Raw genomic sequence first — 18,717 nt, forward strand, 5'->3', positions numbered from 1 at the left:
CCATCATTAAGTAATGGTCTATAAATAATCCCTCCCAAGTTGGGAAGTTGGGGAGATTTTGCAGCACAGAGTGCAGGTTCTCCATCGACACCCCCTGACCCTGGCCAGTTCTCCCCCCTTCCCCCCTTCACCTACCCATTCCCACCTGACCCCCCAGAAAGGACACACTAGATCCACACGGTGACATGAACGCTTTTCCTTCCCAAAGGGGTCTGCTTAGACACCCAGGAAGTGAGTTTCTTTTTCAGATTTGGAGGTTTCATTGGAAGATAATCAGAGAGCCCAATCAGTTAACAAAAGTAGAAGGTTCCAAGGTTACAATCGCAGACAGGGGTATAAACGGATGTCTCAGGTGCTACACGCTTCTGTGCACACAGCCCCAACGTGTCCAGCGGTTGGGGGCAGAGGTGGAAAGTCCCCGGCGACTCAGGTGCGCGGCTCCCGGGCAGGCTGAGACGTCAGGGACCCGTGCCTTCCTATGCTCTGGCTGCAGCCGCCCCCCATCTTGTGTGTCACGCTGCCTGACCCAGTCCCCACAGGAGCGGCCCTCAAGCTGTTGCTGAGGCCGGGGGTCCCTCCCGCAGACGGCACCACTTTCAGGGCAGGAATTGCTGGGTCTTCCAGGTCCGGACACACCAGACCCGAGTGTGCTCCGCGTGGTGGGGTCTGCTCTCTGGGATGCTGGCCGTGGCCGTGCTGCCCTCTCCTCCCGTGCTGTGGTTCTCTCACAATTAAGTGAAAACCTGGGTAGAGTCCAGGCTCCGCAATTCATATCCCACCCCTGTTTTTTAGGAAGTGGTTTGTTGTTGTCGTTGTTGTTTTAAGTAACTTTTTCCCCTAAAAAACTAAAGAGTGGCTCCGAAGCCTCTTGATTTTGGAGTCTGGAGTGGAATCCCGACGGTGACGTTTCTGTCCGGGTCGGGGCAGAGGCTGGCCTCCACAGGCACCGGGCCTTGTGGGCAGCGGGTCTGCAGTGACCCTGGCCCTGGCCGAGGGGAGAGGGGCGGGAGCCACTGCGGACACAGTGCCTGGCATTTGGGGTTAAAGAGGATTTGCTGGACCGAGGTCCTCCCGAGCCAGGGCCCCGTCACTCTCACAGTCCCCCGTCAGCCGCCTTGGCCACGGCTGCACCTTCCCTGTCACTCCTCCAGGGTCAGCCACTTCTCTTTCGAAGGACCCTCCGCCCTGCCTGTCCTCACCCTCGGCTTCCTCCAGCCTCAGCCTGGTCCCTGTGGCCGCCTGAGATCAAAGACTCCGTTTCCCAGCATCCTTTGCAGCGGGGCCACGTCCAAGTGCACGTCCTGGGGGGCTGCCCACCCACCCGAAGGGCTCCGACCCAGCGGGCCGGGGGCACAGGTCCCAAGGAAGGCCCAGAGCAAGGTGCGGGCCTGCCCCTCCCTAGGCTGTGCCGGCCCCCTTAGCCACCCTGTGGGCTCGGTGCCGACCGCAGGAGACTGGCCGGGGGTGGGGACCACGGCGAGGACGAGCTGGGGTGCCGGGGCCAGCGCTCGCGCAAAGGGAGTCGCGGTCCCCGCTGGGACGCCCCACGCGGACGCTCCTGCAGGGGCAGGGGCAGGGCCCGACCCGCTCGGGGGTGAGGGCTGGGGTTCGCCCGCCGGGCCCAGCTTGCCGTGGGCGCCCCTTGCAGTGGAGGCATTAAGAGGGCCGTAACCGTGCGCGGCTGTCACACGGGACAAAGGGGTGGCGGCCGCTGGGCCGTGCCTTCGGGTCTGGACCTCAGCCGGCTGCAGGCCGGTGCCCAGGTCGCCACCCTCCCTCTCGCCCCGCCGCCCGCCGTCTCTGCCGCTTCCTAACCCTCCTCGTGTCCCTTCCCCATCTCTCCATCCTTCTCTCTCCTCCTCCTGGGAGCTGTAGTGAGTCGCACAGGGTCCCCCAAACTCACGTCCCAGAACCTCACTGGGAAACAGGGTCTCTGCCGAAGTCGCTAGTGAAGAAGGGGTCACCCTGGGTCGGGTGGCCCTCAGCGCAGTGACTGGCATCCTTGTAAGGGAAGCAGAGCGCCAGAGACTGAGGGCTGTGGGCTGCACCAGGGGCCACCTGCAGCCACCAGAAGCTGGACGAGACACGCAAAGGTCAGGGAAGCAGCCCTGCCGACAACTTCATCTTGCACTCTGGCCCTCCAGACGGAGAGGGAGTGGGGTTCTGTTGCTTAAGCCGCCCGGCCCCTCCCAGGAGCACACGGCCTCACAGCCGGGGTGAGTCCCGCCACCACCCCCGCCATGGCAGGCAGACCCCGCACAGAGGCCCTGCCTGTCGGGGTCCCTGGGTCTGGGCCCAGCAGCCCTCCCAGGCTGCATTTTAGCCAAATCCCAGGGTCCTTTTCTGGGTTCAGGTGAGGGGGACCGGCCCTGGATCTGCTGAGAGCCGTGGGGCAGTGCGTTTGGGACAACCCCAGGTGCACAGCTGTGCTCTCTGAGGAACTCTCCTTCCTCTGGGCCAGCAGCTTCCTGAGTCCCCCCTCCCCCGCCCGGTCCCGGCCCAGGAAACCCCACTCTGGTGTGACAGGTGCCCCCCCTTCCTGGTCGGCCCCCTCCCAGCAGCCTCGGGCACCTGCGAACTTGGGGTCAGGAGGCCCACGGAGCAGGGCTGAGTGATGAATCACTCTCTGGCGGTGGTGGTGGTGGGGGGCTCGGGCCACAGGACAGTGTAAGGGGGTAGAGAAGGGCCAGGAAGGTGAGGAGGGAGGGCAGCGGGGGCGGGGAGGAGGATCCTGGTCGGTTCCTGGCCTGCACACTCCTTGGTCACTCCCCCAAGACCCAGATCGGGGCCTTTGGAGCCTTGGGTCCTGGTGTGGCCCTGCGTCTGGCCCTGACACGGGCTGGCTGACCAGGGGCCTGTGCACCTCTTGGGCCTTGCAGCTTTGTCAATGTCGGTCTTGCGGGGCCCATCCCCCCCCCCCAGGAAATGTTTACTGTACCCTCCCAGCAGGGGTGTGCCAGAAGTCCCCTCCCCAGAGCTCAGGGTGGGCCGCACCTCTGGTCACTGGGACTAGCCCCTGAATTCCCGACACTGAAGACCCCAGCCTCTTGCTTCTCCCTGATGACAGAAGGACCAACACGGATTCAGGGAAACCGTGACATGTTTACCAGTAACTACAGAGGCTCTCCCCTTGGGACTCGGGAGTCTGGAAGCGTTACCGGGAAGCTGGGGATCCAGGGGGCGGAGCTGTGTCAGGGCCGGAGAACGGACACGTCGTCGGGGCAGGCAGGACGGCTGTGGGCCAGGAAGGCCACCCTAGGGGGGCAAGACTGCCCCCTTCAGCCCCAGATGATCTTTGGGCTGCAGTGCGTCACAGCACCAGGGCCGCGCCGGGCAGCGTCCAGCGTCACAGCACCGGGGCCCCGCCGGGCAGCGGCAGAGCAGGGTGCCTTCTCCTGAGGTTCCCGGAGCCTCGGCTGCCCTCCCCAGGGTGCGGGCTGCGGTCACGGGGAGGGTCCGAGCTGCAGGCAGAACCTGGCTCCAGCCTTCTCACCTTGCGGGAGGGTGAGGCGCTCTGGTCATGCGGCTGCTACTTCCCTTCTGTCCCCTGCCCTCGAGACGAGCCTCCATCTGCCGGCCTGGCTCCGCCTCCCTGATGGGTGTTCACTGCGCAGCTCCGCGAGCAGGGCGCTGGGGGCAGGGGCCACGGGGCCCCAGAGGCCAGGACTCCGGTTGCTGGGGCGGCCAGGTGGCCTCTGCCCCCACGGCAGTGCCAGCACCTCGGACCCTTGCGCCTGGCTGGCCCCTGACCTGGAACGTTCCCCGGGCCTGGCCCTGAGCCATGAGTCACCTCTCCTGTGCCCCGTGCGACGGGGACGGGGACCGCGGCTCGCTGCCCCGCCCTCCCCGGGAAGGTGACACGGGATCCTCACCCTCGGGCCGCTGACCTCTGGGTCCCCGTCCGTGGTGGGACGTCGAGCAGCGTCCCGCTCTCCGCCCGTTAGAAGCCAGTAGGAACCCCCAAGAGTGACAACCCAAATGCCTCCACACGGACCAATGTCGCCTGGGGGGCGGGGCCACCCGGGTGAGGACGGACGGGGCAGGGGCAGGGTCCCCGACGGCAGTCAGGATGGGCTGAGTGGACCGAGCCCACGCGCACGCTGACCAAAGCGGCCAGACGCAGGCACGCCGACTGCTTGTATTCTCCAAATCCAGGCTTCCAGAAACGTCAAAACGTGGCACTCGCACACCGTCCACGACATAGCGTGAGGAGCAAGCAGCGGCTCCCGGGGTGGACAGGCCAAGGGTGAGCCGTGCGAGCTGGGCAGAGTGCGCCCTCGTGGCCCCAGAGGCCGGAGGGAGCGGCGAGGGTCCGCCGGGGCCCAGCGGGGAGGTGATGACCCGGGGTCCGGAGCCTGGAGGGCGTGGTCTCGACCGCCCGGGAGCCCAGGGTCCAGGCAGAGCCCGCGAGCGCGTGCGGGGAGAGCCCCGGGCGGCCGCGTCACGGGGCCTGAGCGGGAGGCCGGCCTAGCCGCTTCCCCAGGAAGGAAACCCCTTCTGATAGGAAAGCTGGAAGCACGCTCAGTCTCCCTGCGGCTGCCCCGTCCTGCTGGGCTGAGACCCCCGCCCCGACCAGCTCCAGGGGCCTCTCAGGGTCTGCAGGCTGGGCCTCCGGCAGGACGGCGGAGAGGCCCCTAGGCGCACCTGTCCTGGTGTCACATCAGCCGTGGGCACAGGCCTGCGACCACGGGCGCACCCCTCCTGCTGCACTCCAGGGCCCCTCGGGCTTCCTGCTCGCGATGCCACGAGTCACCTCCTGTCACTCTGAGGAGCCACACTGGTCTTCTAATGCTTTCATGCTAAAGTCTGTGTGGATCCCTCATCACACCTATTTAAAAGCCACGTGAAGGCTCTTTGGTACAAAAACAGACAAACACACGCGCCATTTCTGGGAACACTGTTGGCTCAGGTTCCGCGCTGAGCCGGCCTTGTTGAGTTTGCTGCGAGTCTGGGTCTGGGGAGTGCAGGGCTCACGTGCCCGTCGGTGCTGAATGACCACAGGGGCGACAGACCCGTTTCCTGGGGGCGTGCCCACCGGGGTTACCTGGCAGCCACCTTTGCAGAACCTTCTGGAAACAGTGAACTGCTAGATGCAATCCAGGAATCAACACGGAAACCGCCTGGGCAGGGTCAGGGCGTCGGGCTGCCACCTCCGTGGACTTGGCCACTGCCCCACTCCAGTCGCCCAGGGGGCCCGGTGGGCTCCGAGGAACCCGGCACGTGAGGTGAAATCTCCGTCACGACCGTGCAGGTCCCCAGGGGAGGCCCGCGAGGGGCCCTGGGTGACGGTGCGGGGCCGGCAGGGGCTGCCCAGCAAGATTCGAGGGAATTGCTGCTGCGTTTGAAGAAAGGCTGCCATGCGGCCGGAAGGCCGCCCACCGTCCACTCACGGCCCCAGTTTGAAGGACCGTGACGGTCACCTGTCCATGCGGGTGTCTGCTGGAGACGCGTGTCCCAGCCCTGCCTGTCTGTTCCCTGCAGCGGAGCCTGAGCCCTGGGCCACCGTGCCCAGCTGCACCGCCCAGCACAGACCTTCTCCCAGAATTCCACTGTGGTTTTTTTTGTTTGTTTGTTTTTTCAACGTGTTTTTGAGGAGGGAAACCTAGCTTTTGACCAAAACAAATGAGGTCGGGTTTTCCTCCCAGGGAGCGTTCTGGAGGGACACGAATTCCAGGGGCTTTTCCGGTGCCGCCCGCTCAGTGCTTCAGGACACGTGTGCACAGACGCCGGGTCCTCGGGGCGGAGGTGGGGCAGGAGACGGACCAGCAGAGCCAGCACGTGGCCCCTGCACCTGGAGCGAACACGGCCTAGCACTGGCCATCCCGGAAGAGAGTGGCCTCAGAAGCCCGTCCGCTCCAGGATGCTGAGAAGCGCTGCAGGCTCTCGGGGGCTGGTGGCGGAAAGGGAGCCGTCACAAGCCTTTTCTGGTCCTGTGTTTGGCAGCGAAGGTGGGGAGCCCACCTACCTGGGGGCACGTGCATCCCCGAGGAGGTGCCGACCCTCTGAAAGTGCTGCCAGGGTCAGGGCCGTGCCCGCCACGTGCTCCCCGGGGTCAGCGTGGCCCCTCCGGGGGGCGCCCACGTGTCCCCGCAAGGCCAGGCGGCCCAGCGTCCGCGCAGCCCCCAACACGGGCGCAGACGGCGTCCTCTGCCCAGCCTGCCCGGGTCAATTCGCAAGCTGCCATCCGACGTCCCCGCTGGAGGCACATCCTGGGGAGCCCTCGTCACACCACGTGCTCTTGGAAGGAAAGAGGAGGGAGGGCCGTGAGCACAGACTCAGCTCATTCTGGCTCAGGAAGCAGGACGGTGAAAACAGGCTTGAAAACGCCTGCAGACGGGCGCCCCGTCGGACTCTCAGGTCAGCAGGCCCGGATTCTTTAGCAAGCTGTGTCCCGCACCGTCTGAAAGTGGCCTCGGGAGGGAGCCTGCTGCGGCACCAGGCAGCCGCGTGCCCCGGAATCGCCTGGGTGAACAGGTGGGCGGGCACCGCCGCGTGGGTGGTGCTCACCTCGGGCCCACCCTCCCCTGACGACCCTTCTCACAGCTGGAGAAATGGGGCTCAGAGGCGTGGTCGTTGGCCTCAGGTGTGGAGCCTGCCGGCCCGACCACGAAGGCCCTGGCAGCCCGAGGCACCTGCCGGCGGGAAGCCGAAACCGAAGGCCCTGCGTGCGGCTACTTTCCCAAACTGGGGTGGGACTCACTCTGACCTTTGCTCTGGGACGGTGAGGTGCCCGCACAAAGGGTCTGGCCTTGCTGGAGAGCCCCGCCCCCCATCTCAACCCCGTGGGGCTGAGACGGAGGGAGAACGGGAGGACGGGCCGGGCAGCTGGGGAGGGGCAGCGGGGCTGTGGTCCCAGGCTCTCTGCTGACATGTACGTGTAGCTGTACGTTTGGAAAATCCCAGAGCACAATGTCAGCAAGAGGACGGGCTTACACGCCAAGGAAGGCCAGGGGGACAGGCCTTCACTTGGGGTTTCACCGTCTCTGAAAGTGGAAAGGCCTATTTCCTGGTCATCGAGTAGCACCCGTGCTGAACGGCGGGCACAGAGAGAGTGGAGCGCCCAGCTCGCCCGAGCCCGTGGACCCGCGCTTCCTCCAAGGCTCTCCTTCCCTCCTGGCAAACTGACCCGTGAGCTCCAGCTCCGGCCTCGCAGCCTGGGCGCCTGTTGGAACAAAGCGGAAACACTCAGGGCGGGCCGTGAGGGGGCCTCTCTGAAGACCCCAGGGGCCCCGCACTCAGCAGAGCCCCACTCCACGGCTCCTCTGGCTTCCTGCTCGGGTGAGGGGCTCCTCAGGCCGCCCTGATTTCCAGGACGAGACTTTGTAAGAGGTCAGGGTGGGAAACGCTTCAAGATGCTCAAGGGCCTTCAGCGGCCTGCCTGGGTCGGCAGTGGGGCCGTGGGCAGTATTTCTGGGCAGATGGCATTGGCAACCAAGTGGAAGCTCCAGGCGGCATGTAGAAAGCCCGCCCGTCAGGCGGAGCTCCTACTGTGCGCGGGCTCTGTAATCCAGCCGCTCCCTTCCCCCACCCTCCCGGGAGTCCAGGAGGGGCCCGACGTAGTTAATAAGACCTTTGGGGATGCCCGCTGACCTCCACCACCGGGCCGACCTGGGGAGACTGTGCTGGCCCCCCCGAGGGGTTCCCCCGACGCCCCAGCCCTCAGGCCCTCTTGTGACACCTGGGTGGTCCCAGGGTCCACATTCTAGGCTCTTTTGCTCCCCGCTGTGAGTTCTGCTTCTTCGTCTTACACGGTCAAAACCCAGACTTTCTGGATCTGTCTTCGCACTTGGCCAGAACTGGACAGACGGCCTTGAGGGACTGAAGGCAACTCGACTTCCACAGACACACCACGTCCACGTTGAGTCCGCCGTCCCCCCCAGACCCAGAGACCGGACTTCCCTTCTGGGGCGCAGCCGTGTCAGGATCTCGGAGGCGGAGGTCACACCCAGGAGCACTGGGGTGGCTATCCTCACGCACGTGAGCACTATTAACGCGTGCTTCCCGTGAAAGCAGCACCCCGCAGAGCTTGTAAACATCTTGGGAAAGGCCAGCCCTCACCCCAACAAAACAAACGTGCACCGTCTGCAGCGCGGGCTTCTCCGGTACCTGCGTAGCTTCTGTAGGGACACCTCCTCCTGCACAGCCAGCCCGTGGCCACGGCCACGGCCATGGCCACGGCCAGCACGGCAAGGACACTGAGAACCGGCCAGTTCACCGCATCTTGGGTGTCGTCCACTGGGTCCTCTGTGATGCTGTCCTTGGTTCCCATGAACATTTCTGCAGGAAAGGAAAGTAACCCAGGACTTATAGGGTCGGGAGGAAAAGGGCGTTTCTTCATCCTGAAGGAGAGAGCGCTAAGGGAAGTATTGATCCACCAAACTTTCCCAGAGGTATTTTGTGATTTTTAAGCTATAAAGCTGACGGAGAGAAGGGTTTCCTCTTTCAGGCGAGCCTTCACCTCTTCCTGGGATGTCCCTCCTCCTCACCCTACCTGTATGACCTGTAATCCCAGCCCTGACTAAAGGTCCACACCTGGGAATGGGCGTGGTAGGAAGCACGGTCTTCCTGGCTCTTTAAACTAAACTTAATTCTTTCTAGCTTAATCGCTGGCTTTAAAAAAATGATGGTGAAATGCACATAACATAAAATTAACCATTTTTAAATGAACAATTCAGCGGCATTTAGTACATTCACAAGGCCATGCAGCCAAAACCATTATCTAATTCCAGAACTTTCCACCACCACACAAGGAAACCCCCTACCCATCAGTGGTCACTTCCCATCCTCTCTCCCAGCCCCTGGCAAACTCTAATCTAATTTCTGCCTGTTTGGATTTACCTACACGGGACATTTCGTACAAATGGAATCATACACTCTGTCGCCTTTTGTGTCTGGCTTCTCTCGCCGAGCATCACTGCATGGCTCACCCACGTTGCAGCATATGGCCAGTGCCTCATTCCTTTTTGTGGCTGACTAATGCTCCACTGTGTGGATGGACACATCCCTCCGTCCATCCGTGGACACTTGGGGTGCTCCCACCTTTTGGTTATTGTGAATAAGCTGCTGTGAACATTCATGTACAAGTGTTTGTTTGATTCTCGTTTCCAGCGCTCTGGGGTGCATACCTAGGGGTGGAATTGCTGGGTCACATGCTATTTTTTTTTTTTTTTTTTTTTTTTTTGCGATACGCGGGCCTCTCACTGCCGTGGCCTCTCCCGTTGCGGAGCACAGGCTCTGGATGCGCAGGCTCAGCGGCCGCGGCTCACGGGCCCAGCCGCTCCGCGGCATGTGGGATCCTCCCGGACCGGGGCACGAGCCCGTGTCCCCTGCATCGGCAGGCGGACTCTCAACCACTGCGCCACCAGGGAAGCCCTCACGTGCTAATTTTTAAGGAACCAGCAGACTGTTCTTCACGGCGGCTGCACCATTTCCCATCCCGCAGACAGTGCACGAGGGGCCAATCCTCCTGTCCCAGTGTCCAACCACTGTGCCCCTTGAGAGTGGTTCTCACGGGCAGACAAGCAATAACCTCCCCGGGCAGCTTGTTACAAGTGTCCCGTGTTTGCCGAAACCCGAAGGAGCCATGAGCCAGACAGTGGCTAGGCCTCCCACGCACCTTAGAACCATCTGGAAGCTTTTCAACATGTCCTGTTGCCTGGACAGCTCAGAGGTGCTGATTCAGAGGGTCTGGGCACAGGGTGGGGTGATGGGGGTTGACAGGCTTCCCAGTTGTCCCCCATAGCAGCTGGGCCGAGACTAGGGCCCCAGGAGACCCTCCCGTTCCCCTTCCCCTGCACCCGGCTGCCCTGCTGGGACGCAGAGGCCAGCGGAGGCCTTTGGTGCAGCCAGAAGAGCGTGACCGCTGAGGCCCAGGGCTGCGTCTGCATTCCACGAAGGCGAGTGCCGGGCACGGCGGCTCCCGGCAGCTGGGCGGCTTCTCAGCGGCAGGCAGGCCCCCGACAGCCCATCCTCCAGCTCTCCTGCCCCTCCTTCCCTGGCGTCTCAACACCGGTGACAGGGACACCCAGGCTGAGAGAGCCTGTGGCTTCTACGAAGGAGTCACCCGCCTGTACCCTTCCACGGGGGGCCTGGGATGGCAGCCAGGCCCAGCCGGACCCCCTGGTGGAGGAGGGGCTCTGGCTTCCCAGGGGCCACCACGTCCAAAGAGCTGGGGTGGCGGCTGCGCAGGAGGGGCTTCAACTGTGGTGCTGCCACCGCCTCAGCCTGCGGCTTCTGAAGTGTTACGTGACCTTTCGGAGCCTCAGTCCCCCACCTGTGAAATGGGTCACCAAAACTGACGCCCCCCCCCCCACCCCAGGTGCGTGAGGATTCAGCACCCCAAGCACCTGGCCGGCCCCTGCCCTCCGTCGCAGGGTGATGCCCGTCGCCTCCTCTCCCTGTCACCACCTCTGAAGCCGCTGCCAAGTCACCTCATAGGGTCTTTGTCTTCCACCTGAGAAGATCCCCGAGTCACCCCTAGCCCCCAGCCTTGGGTGGGGGTCAGTGTGCAGACCCCGGGACCTCACCTGTCTGGCCGCTGGTCAGGTTCTGGTGAAGAAGCACGTTCTCGATGCAGCAGCCCACGTCGATGGTGGGGCTCCGCCCGACCCGCAGGACGCTGACCACGTCGTACAGGCCCCGTGCGTTGAGGGACACGGTGCTGTTCTGCAGGGTGTCGTCCAGCAGGCTGTTGTCCGTCTTGTTGATCCAGTACACGTTGGGCCGCGGGTAGCCATTCGTGGACGTGCACGTGAAGATGAGCTCCTCGTCCTGGGATGGGCCGCTGACCACTGGCGTGCTGTAGTTTGCTGCAGGGGAGGGAAACGGGCTGAGGGGTGCCAGGTCCCGAAGGTCAGAGAAGCGGGGAGACACAGTGCCAAGGGCCAGGGTAGCGGGGAGGCAGCCGTCGTGCCCCAGACGCCGGAGCAGGGCCGGGACCAAGGCTGTGGTCCGGGCAGCAGCACAGGCCCTGATCTACCAGAGTCACTCCCCCCCAACCCACCAACAGGGGCGCCATGAGCCGGGCGGGCGGTGACCGGCACCCACGTGCCACCCCAAGGGGGCTGGCCTCCTCTGAGTCTAGTGACACGGTCGGCTGGCAATTCACCCGTCTCTCCACTGAACGCTGCCCCGAGCAACTTGGTGGAGGGGCTTTAATTTTCTTCCTCAACTCTGATCTCATTTAGTGCCTTATACCAGTCCCTCCTAATTTCATTAAAACATCTAGTTTGGGTTGAACTGGAGAGTTTCAAGGCAAGAACAGCAAGCTTAGGAGCTCTTGTGAGGAAGGAGGCACCTCGGCTACTGGAAAACTTTCCTAGGAGCTGAACAGTATTTCCACCACCTAAGCTGCACACGCGGTTTAAACAGAAGCCCGCTAGAGGGATCTGGATTTCCTTTACGGGAAGACACGGGTGAATGAGCCACAGAAAACAGGTCTTCCTGACACTTCTTCCGGGACGTAAGGCTGGAATGCAATCAACTCGGCAGCTCCTCCGTCTTACCTGCCACGTTTAGCGTGACCGTGACTTCCAAAATCTTTTCTAATTCTAAGGATTTCCGAAACACCAGGCAGTTGAACTTCTGCTCGTCCCGGGGGGTGACATTGTGCAGGTGTAGCGAGAAGTTGCCCTGCTTCATGCTGTCCAGGGACAGCCGGGCCCTTCCCCTGTAGTGGTTGTTACCATGGCCGGCAGAGCTGTTTCCCGAGAGGTAGTAAGTCACCACAGAGTTGGCGTTCCGTTTGCCCGGCACGCTGATTTGCCAGTAAACATAAAGGTCATTTAAATCGAAGCTGTTTCCTTTAGGGTAAATGCAGCTGAGCCAGACATCACTGCCCACCATCGCTCTGACTTCTTCTTCTTGAATCTCTGCAAGCATCCAAAAAGAACAGAATTCATCTTCTGCACTTGGCTCGTAACTTCGAAGTCACCCTTTTGAGGGGCGGGGGAGCTTCTGGGTTGCAAGACTCAAACCCCAATTCTGACTCATTTCAGTAGGAAAGGGATGTATTCATAATAAGGTGCACATAGGAAAGCAGCAAGAGTTTAAAAATTCGGACACTGGCGGTAAGCTGCTCTGACGTATCGCCAGGGCTGGTTTCCTGTCATCGTGTCGGGAGCCAGCCAGGACTGCTCCTTCACTGTTTTTGCTACTTCTTGGGAGTTTACAATGAATTCAAAATAAAAAGGTTTTTTAAAAAAATTCAGACATTTGAAAAGAAAACATCAGCTTCTCAACAACATCATTAGAGTAGTGTCTGCAACTCCATCGGAGAAGGCCGGGCGAGGTTTTGTGGTCGTTACGACCAGTCAAATGCCAGAAGGGGAAGTGGCCGTGTGCCCTGACCCGTCGCCCTGTGGGCTGGAAGGCCAGGCAAAGCCTCAGTCTCTGCTGTGGTGCCATATCCCCGTTCTGCGCTCTTCTTCTGGAAGCTGGTGGCTTTGGGGAGCAAAGGGGTCACGAGAAACAGGAAGCCCAGCTCCCAGCTCCTCTGGAAAGCGGAGGTTCTGAAACACTTGGGGGGAACTGCACTCTGCCTGCCCCAAACACAGCACAAAACGAGAACCACGGGGTCTGGCCGAGCGCCCCCCTGTGCGGCTCTCAACGCCACACGTTACCCTGGGCTTGGGGGCCCCGCTTTCGCACAAGGGCCCCTGGAAAAGCAAGCAGGGCTGTGGGGAGGGCCCCACTGACACCCGTACCCCGCGGTCCTCACTGCTCAGCACTGGAGGGCTTAGAAGTCTCCCGCAAGAGCGCCGTCCGCACTTACCAGCTCGCAGGCCACAGAGTAACAGCAGGAACAGCCCAGGACTGTGGGGAAAACAAGCAGAAAAGGCGGCAGGTGAGCCCCGCTTTTCCCAAATGGGGCCAGGGGCCGCTTACAGCCACCATCCCAGTGGGGTACACCCACAGCCAGCCCGTCAGCCCGGGCTACCCGGCCAGCCAGGGGTTCCAGGAGAGGAGACAGCGCCAACACCTCCCTGCCCAGCAGGCGAGCCCCAAGGGGCTGGCAGCCCCTGCAAGGGACCAGCTCCCAAGTTAATAAAATGCCCCTCAAAGCAATTATGAGAGTGTGATAAAGGGTATCGAGAGGAATCACCAGCCCCCTGGTGGCCTGGCTTGGCATGGATGGAGTCTAAGAAATTGTATAAAATCGGGAAAAAAAAAAACACTTTTGGGGTATTCGAAGCTTGAGAGACAGAGAAGATGTAAGAGGCACCCCCCGCCGCCAGGGTCGGGTGAGCCCCAGGACAACCTTCTGAAGGAACGTGATCAATCTGAAACCAGATCTGGTGGCTCCACCGGAGCTGGTGGCCAGCTCAGCCCTGGGGGCCGGCAGATCCCTCTCATGACTCCCAGGCTCCTGACACCTTCAGCCTGGGAGCCTCTGTACCCTGCATGCCTCAGCGGGGGCCCCTGGCTCACCTGTCACCACTCTGCCCCTGCCCCAGCCCACTCCCCGTTGGGTCAGAGAGGAGAAAGCACAGACGGGGCCCCTGCTCAGGGGTGTGGGCGGCTGGTGGCTGTGACATTTGCAGTATTTTTATTTTCCGTTCTTGAGGGAATAGTCTTTAGCTGCATTTCCAACTGGGGAGACTGGGTGGTGGGACCCTGGGGTGGGTGGGCTTCTGGGCTGCGCGTGTGGGACACCTGGGGATGGGGTACGTCACCAGCTCATCAAAGGAAGCACAGGCTGCCGACGCTAAGACTGCCCTGAAGGGGGCATTTTGACAAAAAGCTGTTGCCTCCCCCTCAGCTGGCGAGAGACCAGGAGTGACCAGCTGGCCGGCACCTTCCCCAGTTTGCCTTTGCTGATGCAGGAGGGGGAAAACCCAGGCGAGCGGGGGTCATGTCACCAGTGGTGGGCACCAGACGGCATTCAAGGTAAATAAGAGCGACCTCGGCACAGCAGAGTCACACACTTCTTGCCTCTGGGCCACCGCCGGGGGCGGGGAGGGGAGGGGGGGAAGCGAGAGTGGGTCGCTACGTCTTCTCTCCCAGCTTTCCTCTTTCCCTCCCTCGGCAGGGACCCCGCCCCGGGTACACGCGCGTACTGTCACCGTCCCGCGCGGCCGGGCGGACAGCGCCGGCAGGCAACCGCGCCGCCCGCGGCCCCGCGCGGTGCCGCCCCTCCCGGAGCCCGAGGCCCCCGCTGCGCCGCCAGGCTCGGTTCCCCGCGCCCGGAGGGCGCGTCCGCGCACACGCTCACCTCCTCGGCCGCATGGTGGGGGCGGAGACCCCGGGCCACGGGGGAACTCGGACGGCGGGAGGTCTCGGAGCACTAGAGCCCGCGGGCCGCGGGAGCCCTCGGGCCGCGGGAGCCCTCGGAGCGGCCGGCACTCGCTGCGCTCCGCCGCGCCTCGGAGGCTCTGGGCGCGGAGCGGGTCGCCGGCTCAGCGCCCTCCGGGTCCCGGCCCCGCCCCGGTCCCACCCCCGGCCCGGCCCTCCCACGGCCTTGGCCACGGGCCCGGCGCGGGGGAACGGAAGCTTGGACACTGACTCCCCGAAGCTCAGCCCTTCCCAGGAGAGGGCGTAAGTCGGGCCCCGCGGGTGGCAGGGTGGGGCTCCAGGTCCGCCGGGCCTTGAGCCTGGGCGCAGCAGGTGCCCCGCCACGTCGGCGGCAGGGAAGGTCCGGGGGAGGAGGGCGGCCGAGGGCGCTGCGGGACGGCTTGCCCGGCTGGAGGGGCCGTGGAGGCGCAGCGCTGCCCCGGAGGCGCGCAGAACGTCCGCGCCCCCAAGCGCCCCGCCCCCGCCTGCGCTTGCCCCGCCCCCGCCTGCGCTTGCCCCGCCCCCGCCTGCGCTTGCCCCGCCCCTGCGGCCCGAGGGCCAGGCTCCCGCCCTCCCTCCGCTCTGGGGCGCAGTCAGGCCCTCCAGCGCTAGGTGAAGTCAGAGCTCCACGACTGTTAGGGACGAATGAATGAGTGGCGGGAAGGAGGGAAGGCAGGTCGGCGGGCTCCACCTTCCAGAGTCCAGCCCTAGTCTCCCCCAGCCAGCCTTGCTGCCCCGTCCTGTGTCAGTCCTGGGCCACCTGCCGCAGCATATTTGCCTGTTAAAGGCTCTGAAAAGCCCACCGCGTGGAAACCAGTTCGCCTTTGCTCCTCCAAGCGTGTGGGACTTGTCAGTCTTTTTTTTTTTTTTTTTTTTTGTGGTCTGGGAAAGGCGGCGCAGAGCCGCGGAGCTAGGGGCAAACGCCCTGTTTCCTTCCTTGCCCGGCCCTCCCAGTCCACACGGCCTCCTCTCTGCAGGCCCAGCTGAGTCAGTGCTCCCCCGCCCTCCTCCCGCACCGGCCAGGTAGGTGCCGGCGAGGTGAGCGGGTGGAGCCATGAGGCGAGAGGCCGTCCCCGGAAGGGCCCGGGCTCCCAGGCACCCCACCTCGGGTCTGGAGGCTCCTGTCGGGTGGACCAGGCGCGAGGGGTGTGTCCTGCGGCCCAGGCTCATGGGGATGCTGAGGCCAGCCTTTGGGGAGCAGGAGAGGCAGGGTGTAAAGGGAGGGCAGAGCCCGGGGGGCTCCCCTGGCCCCAGCCACCTGCATGCTGTCATTCTTTCAACAAAGATTTAGTGCCCACCTACCACACACGGCCTATGTGAGTACTAAAGAGAAAAGCTTAAGATAAGAGAATCTCTGCCTGGTGGAAATTGACCTTTCCGTGGCGACAAGAGCAAACAAGGCAAGGAAGCAAAAGAGCTGGGCTGGGAGATGAGGATACTGCTGAGGAGGAGGATGGGGGCTGCAGGTGGCCGGCGGGGCAGGTGGGCCTGCGGTCCTAAAGCGCAGGGACTTCACCCCTCCCAGGCCAGGCTGCGGGCTGGGGTGGGGGATTTAGAGAGGCCAGGCAGGATCTACCCTCCCTTTGGGTGGGGGGAGGAGAAGGGGCAGGGGTCCCAGCCAGGACTCCCGTTCAAGTGTCCAGTGAGGGCACAGACAGCCTGAACTTGGGTGGGGGGCATCGGGAAGGGGTTGAAAGCTGGGGGCCAGGAGGAAAAGTAAGATCTGGCCGGGAGAACCGGGCGTGGGTATAAATCAGATCAGAGATGGGGTCTCAGGACGCTGCCCGTCCCCAGAGCCAGAAAACCAATGCCGCATCTAGAACAGATGCAGCGGGGACACTTGGTGGTGGGGTGGTCACCGTATCAGGCCCAGCAGGGCTGGAGGGGGCATGATATCGGTGGCCTTAGATCCCCTCCTCCGGGGTTGGCAGCAGCTGGCAGAGGAGGACCGCGTTTGGGGAGGGCCAACCCAGCGTCACCCGCAGGTGAGGAGGAAGGGACAAGGGACCGGCTGGGTGCGACACCTGCCGCCTTCCTGGGTCCAGTCCGCTCCCACCAAGATCCCCACCCGACCCGCAGTGCTGGGGAGCGGGAGGGGTGGACCCCACGCGCAACCTCGGGTGCTGGGGCATGGAGGGTCCCCCTCGGTTAACGCCTCCCTCACAGTGTGGGCTCACGCGGAGCGGGGACGGAAGGGTGCCCAGTCGGCGTCCGGGGGCTGCGGCCCTACCGTGCAGCGGGGGAGGGAGCGCGGTGGGCTGCAGGGGGCGAACACGGCGGAGCGGCCGGCTGCTGTGGGGAAGGCGTCAGGCTTGGCTTCCAGGGCAGCCCCGCTCCCCGGACCCCGGGGGGCCAAGCGCCGCTGCCAGGCCCACCCAAGAGCGGGCCCCCTGGGCCCGAGGAACGCGCCGTTTGTTGAGCAGGCAGGCAAGCGGCGGGGAGTGCAGCTGGGCTGGAAGGGGACGTCGGAGCAGGACCGCGCGGGGCGGGGGGAGGGACACCCCGGGAGTGGGCAGAAGACCAGAGCCCCGGGAACCTCAGACTGGTGACCCCTCTGTGCCTGTGTCCCCCATTTGCGAAGTGGTGAGATAGTTATAACGTCTTCCTCATAAAGCAGCTAAGTTGATACGCGGTTACTGTGAGTGAATACACATAAAGCATTCACACCAATGCTGGCACGTGGCTTATAAACAGAGGATTTCAGGACGAATGAACACACAGAACAGCCCTCAGGAGGCTTCCTGCGGGTGAGGTTAGGTTTTCCTCTCTTGCCCTTCACCCGTGACTGTTTCTCAGGCAGCGGGGCGGCGGGGGGGTGTTGGGGGGGGCCGGAGAGAGAAGCCCACCCGGAAGGCTATCTAGGCCAACCTGGGAGCCAAGCCGGAGTTGCTTCTGTGCTGAAGAGTCAAGGCTCTGGGTGCAGACACAGAAGCAAGACCCCATTACCTCAAACTCGGGGCTTAAAACAACAGAAGTGCACCCTCTCAAGTTCTGGAGGCGCGATGCCTGAACCAGCGCTTCTCGGGGGGGCTGGACATGAGGGTCCTTCCTGACTCTTCCGCCCCGGGCGCCCCAGGCGCCCGCTGTCTTGCAGCTGCATCTCTGTCCCCACGGCAGCGGCCTTCTCTGTATGGGGTCAGGTCTCCTCTGCCACCCCTGGCGAGGGCCTTCGGGATCCCACGTAATCCAGCACAGTCTCCCGATTTCCATCTCATCGCAGCTGCCAAGTCCTTTTTTGCCCTATAAGGTGACATTCACAGGTTCTGGGATTTAGGACGGGACCATCTTTCTGGGGTCATTATTCAGATGACCACAGGGGGTCACAAGGGGCCCCCGTAGGTGGGATTAAATACTTAGAGGCAGAATCCCAAGGTGCTTGAGAGAGAGCAGGAGATATAGAGCTGCTTTGAGAGGCTCTGGGCCCCGCCTGGGAGCAGGCTGACCTAGAGCTGACACTGGCAGGCCGGGCCCCTTGGCGCTGGCTGCCTTGGGGGGAAGCAGCTGTTCCCAGCCCTGTCCCGTCAACCGCCGACACGAGTGCCCGTCTCTGTGGTCAGTTCGGTCCCAGAGCTTGGCCTCCCTGGAGGGTCTCATCTGTGCTCAGATGCTCCTGTCCCCACTGGCCCTCCGTGTTTTCTGGGGCTGCCATGACCTTGGTTTCATTACAGACCTTTAGCCCCTGGACAGGAGACCTGCGACATCAGAGCCCAGTATTGTCCTCCTGCTAGCCTGGAGAGAAGGTCTTCATGAAGATGAAGATGTTTCTATCGGCCAGGGCTCTCCGTGTGTGTGGGGGGGGGGGCGGGTGGGGGGGGTGTGTGGGACAGGAGACCTGCGACATCAGAGCCCAGTATTGTCCTCCTGCTAGCCTGGAGAGAAGGTCTTCATGAAGATGAAGATGTTTCTATCGGCCAGGGCTCTCCGTGTGTGTGTGGGGGGGGGGGCGGGTGGGGGGGGTGTGTGTGAGAGAGGGAGAAAGAGAGAGAGAGAGGGAGAGAGAGACAGGAAGAGAGATAGTTTATTCAAGGAATTGGCTCATGTAATTATGGAGGCCTGATAAACCCAAAACCTGCAGGGTGAGCTGGCCAGCTGGAGAGTTGTGCTTGCAGAGAATTCCTTCTTGCTCAGGGAAGGTTAGGCCTTTGATGGCTTGGGACCGTCTCAGTCTGATGCGGCCACTGTAATGAAATTCCACACAGAAACGTCCTGCTTGCAGTTCTGGAGGCTGGAAGTGGCGGATCAGGTACTGGCAGGGCCGGCTGAGGGCCCCTTTCACGGTCACACACTTCTCGTGTGTCCACACGTGGGCAGGGGTGAGGGAGCTCCCTGGGGCCTCTTTTGTAAGGGCACTAATCGCATTTTGGAGTCACCTCTCAAAGGCCCAACCTCCTCATGCGATCACCTTGGAGCTTAGGTCCGGTTAAGATCGACAGAGGAGTTCAGACC

General features: G+C 63.0%; 1 protein-coding gene across 2 annotated transcripts; it reads right to left on the minus strand.

The window, feature by feature from the left end:
• Window positions 1-2,650: 2,650 nt before the first annotated feature.
• ICOSLG (inducible T cell costimulator ligand) lies at window positions 2,651-14,350 on the minus strand. 2 transcript variants are annotated; one of them, XM_024120281.3, is made up of 7 exons: window positions 14,213-14,350; window positions 12,773-12,813; window positions 11,505-11,870; window positions 10,527-10,808; window positions 8,107-8,277; window positions 7,127-7,162; window positions 2,651-6,237 (listed from the first exon to the last, which is right to left on the minus strand). In XM_024120281.3, exons 1-7 carry the CDS (start codon window positions 14,224-14,226, stop codon window positions 6,224-6,226), a joined length of 924 nt encoding a protein of 307 aa, XP_023976049.1. In that variant the 5' UTR covers window positions 14,227-14,350; the 3' UTR covers window positions 2,651-6,223. The 2 variants fall into 2 exon arrangements, with proteins under 2 accessions (XP_023976049.1, XP_054942429.1); XM_055086454.1 differs by having other exon boundaries at window positions 2,651-7,162.
• Between the last annotated feature and the right edge of the window lie 4,367 nt (window positions 14,351-18,717).

Source organism: Physeter macrocephalus, chromosome 8, assembly GCF_002837175.3.
Source record: "Physeter macrocephalus isolate SW-GA chromosome 8, ASM283717v5, whole genome shotgun sequence".
Lineage (NCBI taxonomy): Eukaryota > Metazoa > Chordata > Mammalia > Artiodactyla > Physeteridae > Physeter > Physeter macrocephalus.